The 23,679-nt window shown below is 40.9% G+C and overlaps 1 protein-coding gene across 9 annotated transcripts in view; it reads right to left on the bottom strand.

Moving 5' to 3' along the window:
* Window positions 1-930: 930 nt before the first annotated feature.
* The window catches only part of VPS13B (vacuolar protein sorting 13 homolog B), a 491,276-nt gene continuing 468,527 nt past the window's right edge, over window positions 931-23,679 (bottom strand). For all 9 annotated transcript variants that reach the window (XM_075495027.1, XM_075495031.1, XM_075495030.1 and 6 more), the window contains 6 exons: window positions 20,236-20,412; window positions 19,142-19,312; window positions 12,309-12,485; window positions 9,726-9,828; window positions 8,810-9,059; window positions 931-2,963 (listed from right to left, as the gene is read on the bottom strand). In XM_075495027.1, coding sequence (XP_075351142.1) covers window positions 2,718-2,963; window positions 8,810-9,059; window positions 9,726-9,828; window positions 12,309-12,485; window positions 19,142-19,312; window positions 20,236-20,412 — 1,124 coding nt within the window. In that variant the 3' untranslated portion in view covers window positions 931-2,717. The remainder of the gene's footprint in view (window positions 2,964-8,809; window positions 9,060-9,725; window positions 9,829-12,308; window positions 12,486-19,141; window positions 19,313-20,235; window positions 20,413-23,679) is intronic.

Below are 23,679 nucleotides of genomic sequence, written 5' to 3'. Positions count from 1 at the left end.
ATCCCAACCGTCTGTAAAGGTTTTTGCTGTATTTATGTATGAAATAATACATAAAAAGGAATTGTTTGACCTAAGCTACTTTGGGAAAGGTCTTGCCGTGTATAAGCCTGACCATGCCTTCAGATTCTTGGCTGGCTTTATTCTTGAGTGTTTGAGGAATGATTGATTGTTCTGGAAGCAAACTAAAAAGATAGATTTGAAGTTGTGAGCTCTCCAGGTCTAAAGAGCATTATGAGAGTAGGCATGTTTTAAGAGTACACATTGGAGTGCTTTAGCAGCTAAGTACAGGCAGCTGCTCTTTGGACAACTTTGTTTTCATAGTTCACAGAGCTCATACGTAGGAGAGGCTGATTTATATGCCGTCTCCACACATGTTTCCCTATATGTGGTCAGAAGGGGGAGAAAGAACCTGCCTAATGCACTAAAGATGCTAGCTTAATTCACTGAAGAAGAATGTAATTTAAGCAAGTGTTTATTCCAGGAGAATATAATTCAGGAAAAACACAAATGTATCTTAAACAATGGCTGCAATCTACAAACTTTTAGAAATTAAAACTGCTGCCTGCCCTCATTTTTTACAGGTGTGTTTGCATCCTCTTGGCTGGTTTGTGTACTATATAAGTAATGAACAGATTAGTCGAATTCAAATGGTGATACAGTGCTGTTTTGATTCAGTTAGTCACAAAAGCATAAAACTTTTCAGCACACGTTTTTTGGCAAACTAATAATCAGTTTTTACTTCCAAAGTATCGACATGATCTATTGCATTTTCTGGCACATGACAAAGTCCAGTGACCAACTGGAATCTAATGGGGTCTACATGAAGCTTGTATGTGTGTCTTGTCATTGTTCTACACAGTGACCTGTTCGTTCCCTTGTAACTGAATGACCAAATAGCTCACAAAACCAAGTATTATAGGAATAGCTTTATTATCTTTAAACGATCTCATTATATTACAATTTATCCACCAATATGCAAAATTAGAAGTATTAAACTATTTCCATAAAATATTCAGGAATGAAGCATGTGTATGTATATACATATACATTTTTTTAAAATCATGTTATTTAAACAATGACTAAATTATTAATCACTGTATGAAATGTTGATAATGGATGGGCTTATTTCACAGTCAGAAAACGACAATGCAGATCCCAGGCTTCTGTATTTTCAGTACACAAGAGACACGGCTTTTAGAAATACCTTTTAACAAAACAGAACTCACGAGAAAAACATTGCAGTCACTACATTCTTATTTACTGTGCATTTGGTCATATCAAGTATGCATAGAAGTTATTAACTATAAAGCATATGTATCTGTTCCAAACGATGATCAGATTTTATTCCAGTTCTTGTCTCCAATTCCGGCCATGTTCAGGAATCCCCAGACAAAATTCATGTCCATAAGCACATAGAAAAGGGAAGAAAAGTAACATGCATAGTTGAAAATCAAGTAAGCTTTTGTTTTTTAAAATAAAACTGCCATAGCCAGATTTGGTTTATAAAGTAATCTAGACAGTGCTTTCTTGTCTACTACAAACTGTAAAACATCTGAAAAATAAGACACTTAGAAAGCTCATTTGTCTTGATGTGTTTAACATCATATTCATAAGTGTACCGTGATGGCATCATTAACTACTAATGTAATTGGCATCCATACTTTTTGATCAACTTGAAAAAAACTCACTTTGATTAGCACAAACATATTTGAAAGGCCTTGTTTCTAAATATCCCTGGTTTTATCTGTTCCAAGATGATAAGCATAACATGAATTAGGATTTAACTGAGCATGTACTATGTAGTGGTGGCAGATCAGAAGTAAGTGAGACCCAACAAGGCTATACTTATCACCTGCACAATCTATGTTACACTGAGCTTGCAGATTTTTGGTAGATTTTAAGGAGACTAAGCTCTGTTTCTTAAATTTTTGAACTTCATGTTACTGGCTTCCAGCTAACAACCAGACAATGCACAATATCATATATACATTGAAAGTCCTTCTGAAAATTTGATGGTGGATAAAATAAAGTTTCTGTATACAGACAGTTTTAAGAATAAATTCATGTTGTAGTTCATGTTTTGTTCTCCAAACCACACAAAGGCACCTGTTTACATTAAGGACTAATGTCCTGCAAAACTTCAGTCAAATAAAGGAAGCTATTTTAAGGTTAAAGTGGTGCTAAAACCCAGCTGTCACTAGTAACTTAAAACAGCCACACTGGGTTTTTCAGATTTAGTGGGGGAAAATGTTTTGCCTCAGGATGTACGTGTTGGGAGGGGGGGAAGGCTCAGCCTTGAGCAAGTTTTTACAGCTGAGTTATAAACCTGGTTTATAACAGAAGCTGGCAGACCCTAAAATATGATATAGTAGGTATTGATACACATTTTGTGTGTGTGGCGAAAGTGTCTGTATGCACACAATTTTTCCTTATTCTCTGATTTTTGGTTATTGAGAAGAAAAAGGATTTTGATTGAGCTATAGCCCAGGGCTGTTTCTTTTCACTTTATTCATTCGCTAGAACACTTTCCTTCCAGTACCAGTATTTTGGCTAGGGAGCAGGAATGTTGTCAAGATGAGAAAAGCTGTTGGGCTTAACTTTGTTACCATATCCTACCTCCTCAAAAATTACATGCATCTCTACTTGATGTAGGTTAGTGCTGAGAAAGCATTACTTTCAAAATGGTAAGGTATTACTATACTCGCCACAAATAATTATTAATTAAATCCTTTCCTCAAGGCTTTATTTTTCACCATGGTGAATTTGCTAATGAATACTTGGGCAAAATTTGGATCAGCTACATATTGGTATGTTTTCATTATAGTTGGAAAGTGTTCGGTAGCCACAGTTTGCAATGCTGGTACTGTCGCGGTGCTGGGAGCGAGGTGATAAGATGTCTTTGTGATGTACTCCACAAGGCGGTTGTATTGTTGCTCTGATAGTCTCTCTCTAGCTCCATCTGCCTGAAATCAGATAAGATAAAATAGTTCCTGAGTAATTGACAGTAACTTAACTTCGTAGTAAGGACAATAACTTCCACGTTACTTTCTGTAGTTAAAATTATCTTCCTCCCCCAGATCTTTCTTACAACAGTTTAATGGATGTTTTATTCAACAGTGTTCTCCCATAGTTTAGTGCTTGGTGGATTAGTCCTCTCCTTTGCTGTTTTGGACGCTTCCGAGATGCTCTATCTCTGCCATAGAAAATTTACACAGTATCTTTTGAGAATTTCAGGGATGGACACCTTGGTCAAGAGTAGATCTTTACAACAGATCAACTCTTTGTAGTCAGGAAAAGCATCTGAACCCTTTTTAGAAAAATGCCAGTATCTCTTAGCAGTGCTTATCAGATAGCAATTCTAATTAGCAAAAACATTTTCTCACAAAGTACAATTAAAGACAGCCCATAGCTATATCTGGGCAGTTAAGTTTAAGTCTTTAAGTTACTTGATTTAAAATAAAGACTAGAAGCTACCTTCCAGGTGAATGTTCTATGACAGGGTATATCCATCTGCTTCTGGTACCCAAAAAAGCCATTCTGGGTCAGAGGACCCACACAATTACATTTTTTTAAACAAAAGGGTTTTACTAAAGATGGTTTGGGCATGTTGTTTCTGGAGAAAAAATTAAGGTGTCGTGCAAACTGCCTTTTTCACCACCATGAGTTGGAAGGACTCCTCTGAAGAAATCCCTTTTTGCAGGCTGAAATATGTACAGGTTCAAGGCTCTAGCAAGAGGGATGCAAGTAACCTACCTCTAGTGGAAAAAAATACAGTAAAACAAATACTGTCAACAGAAAGGTGGCATCTACCATATGGTTCCAACCAGATAAAGTATTAGATGAAAAGCCATGGGCAAACCTGGCTTTGGAAGATCAAGCTGCTGTGCCCTTATTTTGAAGAAGAAATTGAAGATGACTATGACTAGCTAGTCATAGCATGCAAGCAGGCATCAAGCTAGTTGCATGGTTTCAAAAAAATGTGTTTCAGAAATACCACCATGGATGCTACAGTGGTATCACTAGCAAGGTCATTCAGAATAGAAGTTATTTCCAAAATATGACAATGAACAAAAAGGCAGAAACTATCCTAGGGCTAGGCTTTGATGCTTCCTTATTTACACTTGGAGAACTGCTGACCAGTTTCATTTTTGTAGGGTTTAAAATGTGTTTGTTGGATGTCACGGTAAGGATTCAAAGACTGCTGTGTTCTGACTGTCTTTCAGGGAGTTTTACACATGCCTCGCTAGATGCGACGATATTTTCAAACAGTGCCCATTGGATTAAATTTAACACCCATGATCAATATCTTGTCACATCTCTGGACTGCAAGGCTCATTTTAAACAAACCATTGCTTATTTGAAGAAAGAATATGATTGATAGATAGTGACAGATGTCACATCCAAATCAAAACAGTCCCCTCTGGTTTTTTTACTATGCCTTTGGAGATGCATTTGCTGCTCAGCAAGTAGAAACACTCCTGTTTTCAATCACCACCACAAAAATGCTAAAGGCAGCAGGCTCATGAACAAGCTCAGAAGTTCAAGGTTGGAGCCTATGCCTAGAAACAGCAGAAATGATGAAATGGGCAGAGGAGAGTGTGGTTTCCATGAATGTCCTTAAAGGGAGGGAAAAATCAGAAGGCAGACTGCTGTAGCAGACTCACGGCTAACAGCGGAGAGTGGCGTCTGAACCACGTCTTCAGTCTCGTGGCACAGAAAAAGTATCTCAGCAGTCAGTCTGTTTTACCAGTTGAAAGGAGAGAAATGTGCTAAAGTACCACCTATGTAAACTAGATTTTAAGTTATGGGGTATGTAGGTGGCTTCACATTTTTTCCTGATTTCTACTTCTAGGGAGATAAGCCCGGGGGAAGCTGGGTTATAGTTCTGCTTCCACACTGACCAAAAGACCCAAGTTATGAAAGGAGATGGAAAAGGTGCTGGCATCCCACTCACCTACTCTTGTGAACCCATCCTTCATTCAGCCCAGGCTATATCCCACAGATACAGCATAATTATTCAGGAGGAAATATTAACTGCACTTGGATGGTCTTCCAAAGTAACTGGGACCCTACTTGCTTCCAGATGACTTCATCTGCAACCGTCTGCTTCTCCAGCCAGTTTCAGTTTGGCTTATATTGTCAAGACAACAACAGAAACTTGGAATTGCTGTTATTCTACATTTTTTCCCAAATGGGACCTAACATTGTCACTGATTGCCTTAGCCCACTACTTTGAACAGCTATAATGTTAATAGCCAGATCATTCAATGAATCAAAACTTAAGTCAAGGGTTGCTTAACGCACCTGCTAGAGGACTCTTAAAGATATCATGTCCTTTCATGCTAGAAGGCCATACTTTTGGGTTAAGAACTCCAGAATTTTTCTAAAATTCCTCCCGTTATGGCTTATAAAGAATAAGCCTTCAGCAACTCTAACTCTACAGTAGCTACAGCAACTTTGTTGTGCAGTCCAGATCTGTACGGAGCACTGATGGGCTGCCTTGTGCACGCTGACAAAGGAGAGCCGATTCTTTCGGATTTTTTTCACTGCTGTGAAAAATCCCGAGACTGGTTTTCAGCTCCAGAGATGATAACATGTAGCACTACCATGAAAACTCCATTGCAGATCATCACAAAGAAATTCCGGAATATCTGAAATTCCAGGGCCCTTCAGTTTTTTGCTGTCTTCTTGATGTTATGAGCTATACCAAGAGCAGCTGGAAGAGCAGGCCTTTTGAGTTTGATGTCTGTCTGGAAGCAAGCAGTGTCTCAATTACTTTGGAAGATAATCCAAGTACAATTAATGCTTCCCTTTCAATAACAATGTTGTCAGTGCCAGAGTTTTCAAGAATCCATCCAGGCTATTCCTAAGCCAGATGGATTAAGTTATATATTGTGGAGGTGAACAAGCCATCAGGCAAACCTATTGCTGAAGAAGTCAAAATATGCTCTGTAACATCTCTAGTGATTACAGCTGTAGAACAACTCATGTTCTGTTTCCTAATAGTTCCAAGAAGCTGAGGAAAGGGAAGGGGAGAAACTGTTTTGGGCAGAGCTGAAACAAAAGTTTTGGCAATTATTTTTGTGAGCAATAAGACAAAAAAGTGGATTTTTATGATGTTGAAATGAAATGTGTCAATTTGTTGTATTATTTCAAGGATCTTTGACTAAATTAATCAGAAAAATAGACATAATTTACATTTGGTAACATTACCTCTATTTTGCTAAACTCACCATAATATTTTGATTGACCTGACTGGGCATTTTCCAGCTGAAAACTCTGGCCATCTTTACTAATGTCATCATGTACAGACGTGTCTGCACTTCAGCTGAGGACGTCTTCCATGCAACAAGATGGCCTACCATTAATATTTAGGAGTTGGATCTATTTAGGTGTAGGTCTGCAGCTCTGAGGCTGCTCACCTGCAAGTCACAGCTTGCTGCTCCCAAGGTTCCCTTTCCTAATCACATTCAAAGGGTTTTTAGACGCTCTTGTCAGGGAGCTGAAGGGGAGGCCCTGGCTCCCACCAGCACCAGCGCTGCACACACCACCCCAAGCACCACAGAACTGACGTGCTCAGCTGCAGAAAGGAAATTACCAAGTATGGAATTTCCCAATCCACTAAGGCAAAAAACTATAATAAACATTAATTACAAAAGAATATGACTTAACTCGAGGTAATTACTAAAACTTTATGAAGCTTTTGGAATCTTTTATTGTGTAGCTGCCTTAGCATAAAAAATTTAAACTTTCTTATTCTTGTCTATCTTACTTTCAACTGTTCCTCCTTATAGCACATTTCTTTACATTTTCACACAAATTTCAGCATCAGCATCTGCATTCTAAAGGAGTATTCTGCCAGGTCTGTTTTGTACAGCATCACTCAGCTTTTGCTGTCTTGCTGTTGCTGACTTCGCTCCACCTGGGGCCCAGGCACTCTTCACCGCTTTTATCATGCCATACATTTTCACTGCATTCTCAAGAGCCTGCGTCAGCAAAAGAGATCGTGTACTGAGGCTGGGTGGCTCAAGGCTTACAGCTCCTGGCATTGCTACGCCACTGGAGCAGGACTCCCATATTTCTATCCAGAACTTCAGAAAAAAACAGGTATTTGGTCCAGTACCTCCAAAGCAGGTCACATTTACTGCGTGTACTAGCATGTGTATGTGGGAACGTTGGACTCTGCATGTGCCATGTAGGGTTGCGCTGTACAGGTACAGGAGCCACTTGTCTGAAAGTCCTATACATTCCCAGCGGCAGCAGCTGTGGGGACTAGAATTAGGCTCCCTGTCCCTTGCCTTCCCTTCTCCCAGACAGGCAGCCCCTCTGCCTCATCACCCTCTTGCAGCAACCTTTGGGCAAGCAACCCTTCCCCCAGAGCAGCACCCTACTCCTACACCCCTTGGATAACCAGATACAAAGACAAAAGCCATCACACTACAGCCTAATAAAAAAAGATCTGGGCTAGTGCTAACCCTAAAGTTAGGGTTAGGATGGGTTGAGTGCATCAAATGCCTTAGGGAGAACAAATTATCTTCCTCCTCCCTCCAGGACAGTAGCTCTTGACTGAGCAGGATAGTCTGGATTCAGTCTGATGTGTGCCTCCAGCAAGCACACAGCGCTCAGGGATAAAAAAGCTGAGCTTTGCCCACTTGCATCAAAATTTAAGTAATGCCTCATGCAGCTTTGTGGTGAGAGAAGGCAAATTCAGTCAACAGCACTCTGAGACTGAGGTTAGTGGAAAGACAATAAATGTAAATAGAGAATTCAGCACTAAAAAAAGCTTTCACAAAAAAATCCCATCGCTGTCATGACACAGATGAAGTCCTTGCTGTGCTGGAATCGATGGCAAAGCTCTTCAGTGACTTCAGCAAAGTTAGGATTTTACTGAAGGTGCTAAAGCCTCCCCTATTTTTTGGCACACCTCATACTTCATGGGGTTTTACATAGGTTCTTTTCGTGTATTTGAAAAAGAGAAATTTCTGGTATAGCAGTCTACAAACTACCTGACGCACTTTTATAAAAACAACAACCAGGACATGCGTGTTTTTGAAATGCTCTCTCATATGATTCCACTTGAGAATTTAATACAATAAACATTGTTTCCCGAAAGTGTAAAAATATAACATTCTTCTACCATTAAAAGAAGATAATTCATCCAAAACCTCAGTATTCAAATGGCTTAGAGATCTTTCAATATGAAGATGAAGGATTTATGATCTTACTGGCAAACACTTGGTGCATCCAATCTCAGCAAAAGAACTGATCCATTTTAAAGTTAGCATTTGCAGAAGAAGGAAGATCTAAGGAAGTAAATACAGCTAGCAGCCAAGTAAGACCACTGCCTTGCAAGTGGCAAGATAAGAAACATGCTGAAAGGAGCATGCATCAGCACCACTGAACTGTTAAAAGAGAATTCACAGAAGAATAAAAGGAACTGTTCTCGCTGTGACTTTGTAGGCACAGGCAGCAATGCTGACTTGCCAAACAATAAACACCGCATGCACATGTAGTCATGAGAACCTCTTCAGAAAAGAGGTGGTGCTTACCAAGAACCCAGACTTCCTCTACTTTTTCCCCTCAGAAAATTGCTGTCACAGATACAAAATGTGATGATCAATAAGAGGACAGAAGGGAGGAGACATGTCCCTTTCATCCAAAGGGCAAAACAGTCAACTATGAGGTGCATGAAAATAGCAGGTCCCCTGTTTGGCACTTAGAACTCTGGCCTTCCGACCCAAAGATGAGTATGCCCATTGCCAAAAGCAGAGTCATCAGCGTAACTTTAAAATCGTACTCAAGTCTTTACCTCCAAATCAGAAGGCACTCTCTGTTGTTTTAGCTGCACCTTCAGCAGGTCTTTTTGCTGATCATCTTCCAGACAATCAATTTCAGTCACAGGGAACGCCTGCTGCTGCGTGTCTTCACTGATGCTGACCACAAAGAGCACCTCCGAGGTGAGCAGCAAGCAGCCTTCATGCTGCTGGCCTGATCCACTCACAATCATGACGTCTAAGGCCATATGGACCTCCGGCCTTCCTAGAGATTGCAGCATTTTCCTGCATTATCAAGGAAAGAAAAAAAAAAGAAAAAAAAGAAGAAAGAAAAAAAAAGAAGTAGTCAGTGTTATGCACTGGATCCTCCAGGACTTCTTTTGATCACTAATGTATTTACTTAAGCCTGTAGCTATCACCTACAAATACAAAATAAGCCAGGGAGTATATTCCAAATCTCCATTACTGAAAGATGTAAGACTTAAGATTTAGAGAATAAATGTGAAACCGTTATTTATCAAAACTCCTTAATCATTCACTGCAAAATTGGCCTAATAACTGTGCTAGGTCAGCCTATTTCCCATCCTAATAGAAAAATTACCCTGAGAAGTGGCTTACAAATTCGGTGCAGAAAATAAAGCTATCTTCACTAACAGCTGTTTCTGGAGATATGCAGTATTTTTCTTGGGCTCGGTGCAATGAGAAATAAGTAAGAACTCACTGAATGCCATTAAATAAAGATCAGCTCTGCAGTTCCAAAGCTGGAAGCAGATCAGCAGCCCATCATTTGCAGATTGGGTTTCTATGCACTACCTTTGTGTTTAATGTTCCTAAACAAACTGCCATAACTCAGCCTTTCCTAGGGAAGCAGCCTGTTAACTTGACCACAGGCCAGAACCTATTAATAAACAATGTGGATGTAAAAATGAGCAAGTGTCTAAATAATTTTACCAGACATATTTGACGTGGCTGTTTGGAGCCTGCTCAACATGTTGATCATTTGGATGAGAGCGCTGCTTGGGAAGCTGAGAAAGTCCAGCTCCATGCAAAATACCTGTGGTAAGAGAATTTAAGTTTTTTAGTAGTTGTTTTCTACAAAACAGTTACATGTTGCAGTGATGTCATCTGTTTAGAGCAGTTCATAAAATAGTGCAGATCCAAAATGATGTCACATCTTTGGAAGCTGTAGTCAAGATAATTCATTAAATATTACAATGCAAGAGTTGTGCACTTAACCCCAGTGATCTTGCATTAGCGAGAAACAAAAAAACCCCACTGTGTGTTCTAAAAATCAGCCATACACTTGCAATCAAGAGAAACATAATGCTCCTGAGAGCCATCATTTCAGAGTAGGATCGGACACATCACTTAGGATTTATGTAGAAAAAATCAAGACCGTTGTTAACTTTCTTGCTTAATATTAAAATACTTCCATATACGTGTCACGATCGGTACAAATTAGAAGGCAAGTTTGCCTAGATACTGTATTTAAATGTTCAGTTACTTAATCCAGCTGTTAAACACAGATCCATATACATTTATGAGATCTCCTGGGGCATCTGGTTTATTGTGAATTCTTCGTAGTGCCAGCACAGAATGGAGACTACAAGAAGCAGTTAAACAGGTTTCTAAATAGACTATCCAAAGCTGAAGATGATACAGCATGCATGCTTTCAGATGGCTTGTAAACTTTTAAAGATGAGGTATGGTCACCAGAAAGAATGAGTGGGTTGCAAAAAAATTCACAAATTAAGTAGTTTTAAAAATTTTTACAAGACAGACAGGAAGTAGGTTAAGCAGCAAGCACTAGCGTTACACGGTTTAGTGCAAAGTCACTCTTTAAATAAACAAAGAATTTTCTTTTGTCTAATTAAGCATGCCATTGAAGCAAAAGGCTTTTTTGCGTAAGGGTGTCAATAACTTAGATTCCTTTTTACACAATGGATAATAATTTAAACAAAACATCAGCGCTGAAAAAAAACCTTTAATTTTTAGCACACATGTTGATGGTAATACTTAAAAGCAGCATCCCAGTTGTAACAGTTGGCTTACCGAGGTTCTCAGCATTATGTGAGTGAAAATGTTATTTACAGATGGAGAAAGAGAGAACATGTGTTTATTTCTGTGTGGTCCCCCACCCCTCGGTCCCCCCCCAAGAGGCACGGTCCCACTTCCAATGCAGTTGTGGGTAAGAGTTACTTGAACTCTTGTGTGTTTTCCTCTCACGCACTGTCAGCTATTATTGATACAGTTTTTATGTTTTTTTCTTGGCTAACTCTTTTTGTCACATGCTCATGGAAAACATGATGTCTTGTATACCATCTCTGCAATGAAAAGTGTCCCTCTACTGTTACAAGTTTCTTAATAAAGACTGCAGTGGAATTAAATCTAGAAAGAATAATGCCATGGGCAGCGAAAACAGCATACAGCCAGCCGACAACAGACGAAGGTTTCTGATTTTACCGATATGGGTTTTACACCTATGGGAAGCATAGGTGAAGAAGAACAGTTATTATTTCAGGAGAACAGTTATTACTTACACTCATACAAACAAGATAAAGTTAAATTGAAAGAATTGTCATAATTAAATGTTTCATTATTTCTTTAAACAGATTGCTTCAAGGAATGAGTTCTGAATGTAAGGGGAAGAATGGAACCAGTATCCTAAACTTAAGTCCTAGGAGAACTACTCGTATTCTAATCAACACATCACAAACATAAATATTGCTAGCAATTCAAGGATTAAATCTTCAAGATTCATCCGGTGTCATCAATGAAGCAAAATTATTGACACAGTGTCCTTGTATCAACAGGTCTCCCTGCTTTTCTTCCCTGACTGCGCCCCCGCCCTCCCTTTAAATATCCAGACCAACAGCTTTGATTTATGGATACTGGAAGCAAAGAAATTAGTGTATTTCGATATTTTATCTTTTACAGTTTTTGGTCATCCAGAAGTATTCACATCAATCTGAAAGAATTCACCACCACTGCCACTAAGGGCTCAGTCTAGCTGGAAAACCCACCTCTGGTCGTTAAAAGGTTACCCGTGTATTCAAAAACGGGACTGTCTTCTGACAACTCTCCAGTTTAAAGGGGATGCTCCCACTACATGACTCGCTTCTTTCTCCCAGGAACATAAGTCTCTCTCTATGCAGAGATAACACAACTCTTTCCTTGCCGTCACAAAGCAATCTCAACGCTCTAACTGGATATAGTGTTGCTCTACTACTTTTATGTCAAAAACTCTTTTGTAAGCACATATGTTTCTGTAACTAGTTCTACTGTATTCCAAGAATTACTTCATGCTTTCTGCATTCTGTGTTTCTGTGGCCGTACAACGCTGATCGGTAACACAAGAGAGAAGCATAACGATGGCTTTTAAGAGAACCAGCACAACATTTATAAATATTCAGCAGTGGCATTTCTAAATCTTTCTCTAAGTCACACAGCTACTGAGCCGAGTAAGACACAGCAGGTTGCATCTGAAGAGCATTTTAAAATTTAAACAGAGATGTTGGAAATAGAGAAACTCACCGTAACCTGTCTGGGAGACGAGCTCAGCTGCCCCTCCGATGGGCTTTGTGAAGACGCCCATGATTCCTTTCCCCACACCCGAGATGACCCCTCTGGCTTTGTGCCCAGCTGAAGCTTGGGCCTCAGACACTCGCTGAAAATTCTGCATCGGCTGATCCACGATCCCAGCAATTGCACCTGAAAAAACAAGAGTCCCCAGTAATTAGTGAAGATTAATAACCCAGAATAAGAGGAAATCTTACTACTGGACCTGAATGTTGCTTGGATTACAGACTGTACCCCACCCTTCTTATACAGCTATTGAGCATGCGACCAATTAGCTAAACAATACCTTAGCTTCAGTTCAAGTTAAATCTCGACTTCCTTTTTTTTAATGTATTTTACTTTTTTAAACATTCAGATCACTTAACTTGACAGTATGTTTTCATCCTTCAACTACTTTCACTAAATGCTTTTGCTGAATTAGTTCAATTTAGCTCATTTTGTGTAGCAATTCTGAAAATGTCGGGCTCAGAATAAAATCCACCCGTTTTAGAAGACTTGAGCTGTTATGGAAATGAGACTTTTACGTAAGCCTGAGATTGACTTCATGAGAATAAAAACTGCCTGTATTCAATAGATCATTTTTATATCCTCTTCCACTGCCAGAAATGTTCATAAGCTAATGCAACTTTTGATATATTACTAAGATTAGCAGAATTAGACTTTGAGACTTTTTGTTACTTTTTTGTGAAAACGATCATATTTTACTTTAATGTGCATGGGTCAAACTTTTACAAGTGACACAGTGACCTTCCCAGCTTTTAGTATCAACAGAGAACTCCGACTTAAATCTTCCTAAATGTAAACAGGTATGTGAGGTGGTACATTTCTTTGATCTTGAGTTTACTCTAGCCACTTAACCACAGACATGTCTCTAGTTATTGTAATTTTGATAGATAAGCTATTTGGAAATCGCTAAGAGTACAAGGATTGGACAAAGTGACACCAGTTAGAAAACGGTCTGCCTGATCCGAGGGTCTTTGCTCAGTGAAAAGCAAGTTTGCAGGCTCCTCGGCTAGCTCTCAGTTTGCACCTTCAGCTGCAAATATCAAGATAAAACAATTATTTAAGGAGTAGGACCCAGTGTCACCTTAGTAACCAGGCATTTTTACTGCAACCCAGACATCTTTGAAGATTCTGCTTTGTGTGTGGAAGCAAATCCAGGCATAATCCCACAGATTTGGACAATCACAGCTGAGGTATTTGGCCCCATGTGTTTACCAGCGTGACATGCACTAGCCAGCTAGCTGCTAACCGGTTTTCAGATGGTTTTAGTTACCGTTACTGGATAAACAGAGAAGTTGCTAACTTTGAACAACAAGAACTAATATTGTACTTGTACATGCTATTCTGTCCAAAGAAAAGAGGAGGATGAGAAGCAGCACACATTTCCCCAGATCCTTGTCCCTGGATACTATCTATCAGCAATTCAAGAAACTTGCATCCCCCATAAATGCCTCCCTCTCCTCTTAGATTGCTTCCAGTTTCTATACGTGTACCCTTTACTGATAAATGTATTTTCCCAGAAAATGCTGGTCTATTTTTAATGTGATACTCAGTTTTTATTGAGCTCACTCACTGAAACCGAGCGTGCAGCTGAACGTTCACCCTTTGTACCACAAAGGCCATGAAGCTTCCTTAATGCCATGCCACAGAAATGATACAATTTTCAATTGAATTCTGTTTCACTAGTACTTAACCAGCTGCTCCTGCTGCTTGACTAAAATAATACCCCAACACCGCATTACACAATTGGGATTGTTCGTCCAGTCTTTTCTTTTGTACAACTGTGATGCATTTGAAGGCATAAAACAATACTTGGTGTTCTGCTAAGTTGCAGTATTACATTACCCTGCGACCTCCTTCACCCTATCTATCGAGGTCATCCACAGCAACTGCACTTTCAGAACAGAAGTTATTGCCTTATTAAATGTAATCCACCTAAGTCCTAGCACTAGTAAATTATTTACTGCAATACACTTGAGCAATGTTATAAGGTAATAATAAATAAGAGCCTACTCCAAAGGACCTGTGGTATGCTCCAGGCACTTCTCAGCTGGAATTAGGCCCAGAGGAGAGGGAAACAGAATGGAAACTGCTGTGACTATGTTATATAAGATTATTTATATAGTACCCCAAATAATATATAGCTTAATTAGCCAGTTGTTTAGTACTTCCACACTTTGTTATTCTGCCATTTTATGCATGCTTTGAACTTGTCTGTGAAGCCATTGTGCTTTCGTACCTCAAATCCTTTTGCAAGTCCTGTCTTTCTACCTGCTCACCCTTTGTAATCTCTTATCTCAAATTGCAACTCACTGACATAACTAATTCACGTGCTGTGGTCACGCCCACAAATCATATAACCTCAGTCCTTTCATTAAGGAGTGGCTGGTCCTATCACCCTTGCATCGGGAAGCCAGATCTGTGCAGCTCCTTTCCTGTGTGCATCATGTGTGGGCAAAGGAAAAGAAAAATAGGTCAAAGGCTGAGCAACCTCAAAACCCAACAGCAGTGAGACAATGGTGACACACACGTGAGGTTCACTGCATCTCCTAGCACCAGAAACTGTGCGAAGCAGATGTCCCCTGGTGTCCATGTGGCTTCCTTCTTTCTAACATAAAGTTAGTGGTAGGAGCACCATGCTGGATGGACTTACCACAGAAGGTCTCTCCCACCAGGCTGCAGTAGAGTATCAGGGAAGCAGAGCATGGAATCACATGTAGTGGTTCCTCCCTTCCCACTCTCATTCTCACAGTCTGGAGACAGCTACGGGTGTCCTACTGCTGTCTCTGTCCCTTCTCTGCAATGTCCCTTGCCCATTATTATTTTTTTTTTTTAAATGAAACCATTCTCCATTTTCCTTTCCTTCCTTACCCTAGGCATTCAATTTTATATGCATGTCCACATATGTACACACAGATTATGTATGTATAAAGAAAACCTCAATAAAATTAAACACCAAAGCAACAAAACAAAAACATATTCTTCCATTACTGGACCAAAGAGGTTCCAGCAACACCGTTAACATCTGCTAAACATCAGCTGGGGTGCACTCTGGTTAATACATGTTGCTCAGTAACCATAAAAAAGATACTTTGATAACTACAAAATTCAGACAGTTCAGAGTATATCACTGCATTACTTCAAGAAGCATCTGATTACGGGCGGCAACTGGTTCCTGCACAGACTGACAATGTTTGGTGAACGTAGCATGGCTTACAGAACTTAGCAAAGCTCAGGTTGCTTGTGACAAACTCTTTCAGACCAAGAAATAATTGGAAAAAATCCCCCACCAGGAGAAACTGGCCGTGCTTTGCCATAAGGCTGGAAGGTAGCCAAGCTGAAACCATTTCGCTTCATTTTCTTTTCTGTGTTGTCCTTCAGGATTGTTGCAAGTGTTTCACACCGAAAATACGGCTGAAGCATAGTCTCATCACAGCAAACATCACATAAAAGTACAGCTAAAAGAAAAGAGCACCTGTTGGTGTGCATTAATATATTTGCAGAATTAGCGTGTGGAATAGCACACACCTTCAGGATTAGCGCTGGCTCTTAGTGTCTCTGTAGGCAGGCAAAGATAGAGTGGCCCCAATTCAGTGACAGTTGTCCAGTAAGAACAACAACCACCACCCTTAATAACAAAAATTTGAGCTTCTGAAATCCAGGCTCTACCTTCTCTAGCAGCAGCGTTACACTGTCAGTCAGTATTACTATCAATTCACTTTCCCCAAAAGCAGGACGGAGTAACTGAAATGTCGAGCACTTTTGCCATTGTGAAAAAAGGCTTTTCTAATAGTTGTCAGCTTTTCGGTTATTCAGATATGCTCAACTTCCTAAAGGGAGCTACTTCAATACAATATTTTTCACTAGAACCAGTAGTTGAAAATAAAGCCTATAGTTTCAATGTTCTCTTTTACACGGTTATAAATTATTATTTTAAGCTTGACTCCATCATGCAAAATGCAAAGCATAGTTCCTTGGTGGGGAGTGCCGATCACCTAAATATTTTAAATACGATTTCACTGCATTTTTGTCTAATCATATGAAAGAAAAAAAACACACCTATCATAAGCTTTTGCTTCTTTTCATGCACAAATGTTACTAAAATGACCCAGAAGTCTCCCCCAAACTAGAAAAGACTACAACAGCCTGCCAAAGATAACAATCAAATCAAACAACACCCTGACAGTGCTTGAGTCATTTAAAATGAGACAGGACAAAGCACTTAAGAATGTACCACAGGGAACAACTTGCACTGAGGAGGAGACAAGAGTACATGATTTTGGCCCTGATTCAGCAAAGCACTTAAGCGTGTGCTTAAGAGCTTTGCTGAATCAGGGCCACCATGAGCCAGATTTTCAGAAAAATCAGAAAATGCAACTCTTCTTTCTGCAAAGATACTACAACGTATCGGTGAACTGAGGGCTCTTACATGCCTTTGCCTAGGCACGAAATCTGCGTTTGCAATTCTTTAAGCTGCTTGCATGAGTCAGATGGCTTTTACAAACGTGATAGTACTGTGATTATCCTAGAAATCTTTTTCACACTCCTCAATTTTACAATTAGAAAGTCATAGAAATTATAACTTCAAAGGCTCTTGCTCTCTGCATTCCTGTGCTCATCTGAACTCTTCATCCTTGTGAAGGAAAATAACATAGCAGCTCTGCTTTGTTTTGTTATGTATGAAGAACCTGGAAGTGTATTTACAGTAAGCATGTTCATGTTTACTCTGAACATGCTGGTGAAAGAAAGCAGCACGGTGATACCTCCCCTTCAGCTATGACTGTTTTTTGGGGGGAAGCCACAATATTCTTTAAACTAAATGGTCAGGACAGAAACAGCTTTCTCACACGTTTGCAAAAATGGAAATGTAGGTCTATTCATAATTTAGGTCTCAACACAATTTACATGAATGCTGCTGTGTACACAGACAAAACATGCTTTTTAAAAATCATGTTTAAATAAAAAAATTGTGCCTGATACAAATTCAGTGGAATATTTCTGATTCCTCCCTTAGTGAGGGGTCCCACACTTGTCAAGTCCAGCTACACAGTAATCATAGCTATTTATCTGGGTGCTTCGTTGCCTCCACTGCTACGAACAGAGGTATTTAGCAGGGAGGAATCTCTAAATAATAACAGCGGGAGTAAGAACAAGATCCTAGCTTGTGGAGGAGCACTGTTTAAATACTAATATGAAGCTCTAAGTTTCTAACATCAAGTCTGTTTCTCAGGAAATCAGAGACACTGAAATTCTAACTCTTTTTTTCGGTTTTGTTTTTAACTCAGGCGTACTCCGGCAAATGACTGAAGCCTTGTGCGCAGGAAGGCGCAGGCACAGCGTACTTGTGCACGCATGTTACGGGTTCCCAGCTTTCCTGAACAGCAGAAACTTTGCCTTGCTGCAGCCAAAGCTACAAAGTTTTGCTCTTTCGTTCAGCCTGCACAGCTGATGCTTTTAGCTCTGAAGGGCTCTGGTGTGTGAGCGAAGGGGATAGCCACCACGTTATCTTGCTGTCTTATTAATAACTGAGCCAAGATCACCAAACCATTTCACCAGCACACATACAGGCTGACACGGTGCTTCTAAAAGTATAATCTTTCATCCAGCTACTCAACCTGACTGCCCTTAGCCCAATAAAACAAGAAGGAAAAATAAAACCTTCTCCAAACTGCCTTTGATTTGCAACACCAGGAACAGCTTACTATTGGGATAGTAGCTACTAATATATGAAATTTCTCCTTTATGCACATTTCTCCCAGGACACTCGCTTGCCAGTTTACAGGCATTATCAAATGACAGTGCTTCACATCATCTAATGTTATTGCTTAAAATAATTTCCAGTAACTTAACCCAAACTTGTAACATTTTTACCACTTCCTCTTTGGGGCTTTCAGGGTTGCGGTTGCAAATTTAGGAGTTGTGTACACTACTGAAGATTAGGAAAGAGGACAAATCCTTTCAAGCTTCAGCTCTTCTAACCTTTTGCACTGGACTGCTTTTGGTCACTTTGATCTCTAAGGGATTCATACTCTTTAATACGTACTGAGGAACTCTGCCAAACAATACAATTCTGCATTCCTTTGCTGTGTGACAAGTAGAAGTAACCTAGAAAATCCAGCCCCTTACTGCAAAACTTCTTGCAGAAATTTTTTCCACTGTGGGTTAGTTTTCAAATTTTTAGGTACTATTTTGAAATGGCCAGAGTAATCTTCACTTCTAACCAAACCACTTGGCTGCTGGATGAATACAATTACATTGAATCAGGATGATCCGGGTCTCTTTGTAAAAGCAGAATTCCTCATCAAAGCTTACTTAACATCTGCACTAAATTCAAGTGGTTTTCAAACAAACCCAAGAATCCCCGATATCTACAGTGCAGCAAAAACAAGCAGGTTCGGAAGGCATTCCTATAACTCATTGGAAAGTAAACATCAGCGTGATGACGTCTTTATGCTGACTTAGTTACAAGTCACCCTGCCCAATGCAGAATTATTCTCCTCTTCTCAGCTATGCATTATGTACGAATGAAAATATTATTTCACAAAGACAGTGCAAACTTTTTCTATATCTGCAATTATTTTATCAGCAAAACACATATACAAAAGTCACTAAACCTTGATGAAAAGAAACAGTATCTCATACACTTACTGTGAGGCTATTCCCCCCCCCCCCCAACAAACAAACAAACAAACAGATTTTGCACTTATAACTCACATGTAGAAAAGGCTGGTGAGCAGATCAGAAAACAGTATTATCACTCAACTTGATATTTCATAGTACGTTACCTAGAAGGCTAATGCCTAAACGAGAGAGCCCCTGTCTCAGTCCTTCTCCCAGGCTCTCTGGAAGCTGCCTTCTCCATTCTTCTTGTCTGTTGTAATGCTCCTCATCCAGTGACAGCCTATCCATATTCCGAGCAAGACTTGTTGCCAGATTGGTAATTGACGTCAGTGTACCTAAATACATGGAGATCTACATTTGGGTCTGGATCAAAATGCTTTAATTTAAAACACGGAGACATTCTATGCCTCACTGAAATACCGAGCTTACAAGCAGCACAGCAAGTCAATTGAAAAGTTGCCCACGTGTAACATGCTTTACTATTTGTTAAGCATCACCACGCTGCTTCTACCGTCCATGTCACGCCTTTTACATTAGCCTGCACCAGGTTTGCCTGGCCGGTGGGAACAGCAACTCATCCGAACATCCTTCCCCAGTTCCCAAACTTCTGTAAAGCTAATCTAAACGGGGGGGGGGGGGGGGGTGGGGTGGGTGATGGAAAGGTAAACAAGTGTTTACAGAAGGAGCCCGGGAGGACATGTCCTGAGGGAGCCTGGAGCAGCAGCCGGCGGCTGGGGCAGCTGCGCCTTGGTCCCTGCCGGCGGCCGAAGCCACGCGATGGCACTGTTCATACAGGCTTCGCAAAACAAAAGCTGCTCCTGCTCTCAGCCCAGACCAGCCCTGCTGTCAAAACCTAGCCGCGTACTTACACGGTTATGACAACTGTATCTACTATTTTTTTTTTAAAAAAAGAAATAATAAACATGATGAGGCGACACAGTGTAGAATTTCTGATGGTTAGCAGAACACCTTTAATATTTCTGCAGTTATCACATGAAATACTGGCTGAGCCAATCTCTGTTTCCCACTGGGAAGTTTAAAATTCTGAAGTTTCTGAAACATTCTTACACGCTGTAGTTAAGCGGTGATCTGTTTAATACATAAGATGTTATATACGAGCTTTGTTACCCTCCCAGCATTTCGCTGCAGCCTAGCAAGCCAAACAAAGCTGCAAGCAATATTGTTTAAAACTTTAACACATCCTTTAACAATGCATGACAACAAAGCAGTAGTTGGAGCAACAAAGTGAAAGATCTACCTTTGGAAATGTGTTTTACAAATGATGTTGTTCCTCTGGAAACTCCACTGACAAATGCTCCTGGGCCTCTGGTCAGCCCTTCATAGGGGAGCCTAAAGAAATCAGCTATGCCGTTCCCTATGCTTCTCACCAGACTAGCGGGGCTTCCGAGAATTTCCAACGATCCGACAACCCAGCCTGTGTGGAGAAACAAGACACATGTTACGGCTGCAAAAACTGCAGAAGCAGCAGTTGTGAAAAGGTTATTCCTTAATTCTCTTTTTCACACTAGAATTCATCGCATTATGAACTTCCTTTGAGCAAAACACGGGAAATAACTCATCCACTATGAATTCAGAAATGGCAATCTTTCATACTTCGTAAATCAAAGAAATCCTTTTGGCAAACTCACAAATAGCTTTAGAATGACTTCCTTCCAGGAGCTTCCCGTATTTCTGCTAAAAGTGTGCTAGAGAGGCGGATGCTAGAGCCTCACAGCTACGGAGGAACAGGACTGCAAGTTCAGATCACTGGGTTGGCTTTAGGCGCTATAGGGCAGCGTTGTGATTTCACATCCTTATGTGATAGAATTGTGACAGGGAGTTTACACTGATACAATGTACTGCTTTACCGGAGTGTGGAGGTCAATTGCTTGATGGAGTGTTAGGAAAGGGGATGCAGATTTTTGACAAGTGCTTAAGAAGTTATTTTAAATCCACCCCAACCCTTCTAAGCTGATCATTTTCTTTCAGAGTGCAGTGAAAGCCAGACAAATGTCTTTTGCTCAGTACAGTTGTGTAAACAGCAATGACATCTACATGCTGATTAGGTTACTCATAGGGGAGTATTCCTTATGCATATCCCAGGAGAGGTATCTGCGGATCTGGTTTCCTATATAAACGCAGGGTTGCCAGCAGCTTGCTGGATGGCTGAGCGTGCAGCAATCTGTTGCTGGAAAGCTGTTTGCAGGTCTTGTCTTTCTCAGGCTGGTTGGCAGCAGATTTATTAGGGAAATAGTGCTGCATAACTTTTTTTCGGCAGCCCAGAGAGAGCGATTCAGAAATGGCAATAAACGTTAAACGGGAACTGCCTGGTCTTTGAGCCCCGGTACCGTGAATTTCAACTGGCACTGTCAGAGCGACACAAGGCGCAACAGGGCCAGGAGACTGAAAGATGGACAGACTGGCCTCCTGCTCTCCCGCTGAGGGCCCTTGATCTGCGCTGCCCTCCTCATTCCCATCTCATCACTGCAAACTCCTGCTATCCAGATGCTTTTCTTGTTTTCTAGTAACCCCTCCCAGTCACTCCTGTGGAAGGCTGAATCATGAAACTGAACAGAAGAGAAAATGTTACTCATATGAAATGAATTAATCTCATACTATCATTGTAAGCTCCCGGAAAATCTATTATTCTTGTTGAATGTGTCCCACATTTCAGCCCTGGCAGGTTGAGAACTCCAGTTCAAGTAGTATAAAAAGCGGGAACCACAGTGGACATAAGGGAGAGGGTGGGATGGACTACGAAAACAAAACCCAAGTACTGCTGGCAACGCGACGAGCAGAGCAGCAATGAGCGCTGTGGCCCTGCGGTGCCTGCCCTGCAGAGGAGAGTCCCCCTGGCAGTCTTTCCCTGCCGGGGACCAGGGGAAGCCAGTGCTCCAGGCTGGGCCTGCGACTCCCTCACTGTAGTATTTTTAACAAATTATTCTTGCCACTGTGCGAAGTGATGAAAAGCTGGAGGGGCGGGGAGGCGCATACAGATGGAAGAGATGCTCTTTCTGCTTTTTCTGATCAATAATGTTGCAATAATCCCTTACAAACAGCCTTTTTGTTTTTTTTCCAAGTGTCCTTGGCATTCCTTGTCCCGAGGCGGTGATGGGACAGCATGAGCTGACAGAAAGGGGCTGCACGACACCGTGGATTAATGCCTTGCTCCCCTGCAGGCACTGCCAGGCTGGGACACGAGAGCCTCCAACTCCACTCACCTGTTTGGCCAGCCAGCGTGTTCAGGAATGAAAACCGGATTAAAACCAGGAATTAAACCAGTTAAACACAAAGCTGAGGGGTTGCCTGGTACCCCGGGGATGGGCTGTTGCAGTCTGGCCCTGGCCTGTGGGCTGTCAGTTTTGGGAAGTTCTGGAAGGAGCATGCTCACCCTGGGAGAGCGCACAGGAGGAATGTGCAACCTGCAGCAAGGGTGACCCTCCTTGGCCAATGCTCAGAGCAAAACTAATGGCTTCTCGCTGCCAGCATGGACTACCTGACCCAAGGAGGAACGCGTGGGAGTAAATCAGGAACAGGAAAATGATGAATCAGGAATAATCCCTCAATTCACAAGCTCTGTGCTGCATTTTACTGTGCAGAAATATAGTATCATGTCCGGTTACCATTTCCCAAAGTATGCTTAGTAATTATATCCACTAATATGAAATAATTATGACTATATTAGCAGAGAGCCACTGCACTTTCTTTATAGGCAACTGTAGGGTTAGATCTGGCTGATACCAGTAATATTTTTAAATAGAATTTTATTAACTTTTAAATAGAAGTCAACTTAATTAGAAAAGGATGGGAGATTTCCATTGCAAGTTTTGCTAATTTAAGACAAGCAATGCTAATCAGCGTATTTGAGCAGAGCTCTCCAGCCCCATTCATTGCTTACGAGACATGGATTCTGGCCGCTCCTTTGCAACACATGGGGCAGCCTGACACATTCCCTTTAGCAGGCTTTGGGGCAAATGCTGCCCCTTCCCACAGGGCAGCAATGGTCTTGCACACAGCTAAGGGCAAAATGAGACTATATCCCGCTTGGAGCATAAGGCATAGCTGTATGGGAATGCTGTTTGTGCAGATGCTACAACGATTTATGCATGGGGCAGTGGTGAGCAGAAGGGGGCTCAAATAACACCTCGTTTTGCAGATTAATGTGGTTAAAATGCAGGAGAGTGAGATCCTCTTCCATAGGACACCAATCCAAGAAGGGTAACTCACCTGATGGTGAGGAAAGGACTCAGGGTTTGCAGAGCATATAAAGCTTTTGGCTTGATTTTTCCTCCTTTTTAACTTTGTTGACACAGTCAGCCTTTTGACAAGTGTCACAAACTCTTCAAAATAAAGCATCTTCTTTGTGCAAGCAAACATTAATCAACATAATTCACCATTTTAATCATGGCAACCCCTTTCAAAAAATACATTTTAGTTTTAGTGCTTTGAGTGGGGTTTAAGTAGTAACTAAATATATGCCTAGGTATTTTCCTGAAGAGAAGTTCCACTGAAGCAAACCTTATTTCTTAATATTTAAACCTGCTTGATTTCAGCTACATCACGAGCCCAGAGCAAGTGGTGGCCTGTGCACTGCTGCATGCTGCAAGGGTAGCACAGGAGGAAAGACCAAGACCAGGTTCAGGAATCCCTCACTAGCATATATGCCTCACCTGGGATGTTGTGGATGAAAAGCCAGTGTAAC

Source organism: Mycteria americana, chromosome 2 (assembly GCF_035582795.1).
Source record: "Mycteria americana isolate JAX WOST 10 ecotype Jacksonville Zoo and Gardens chromosome 2, USCA_MyAme_1.0, whole genome shotgun sequence".
Lineage (NCBI taxonomy): Eukaryota > Metazoa > Chordata > Aves > Ciconiiformes > Ciconiidae > Mycteria > Mycteria americana.
The sequence above is the reverse complement of the archived record's forward strand: the minus strand, read 5'-3'. Positions and strand labels throughout refer to the sequence as shown.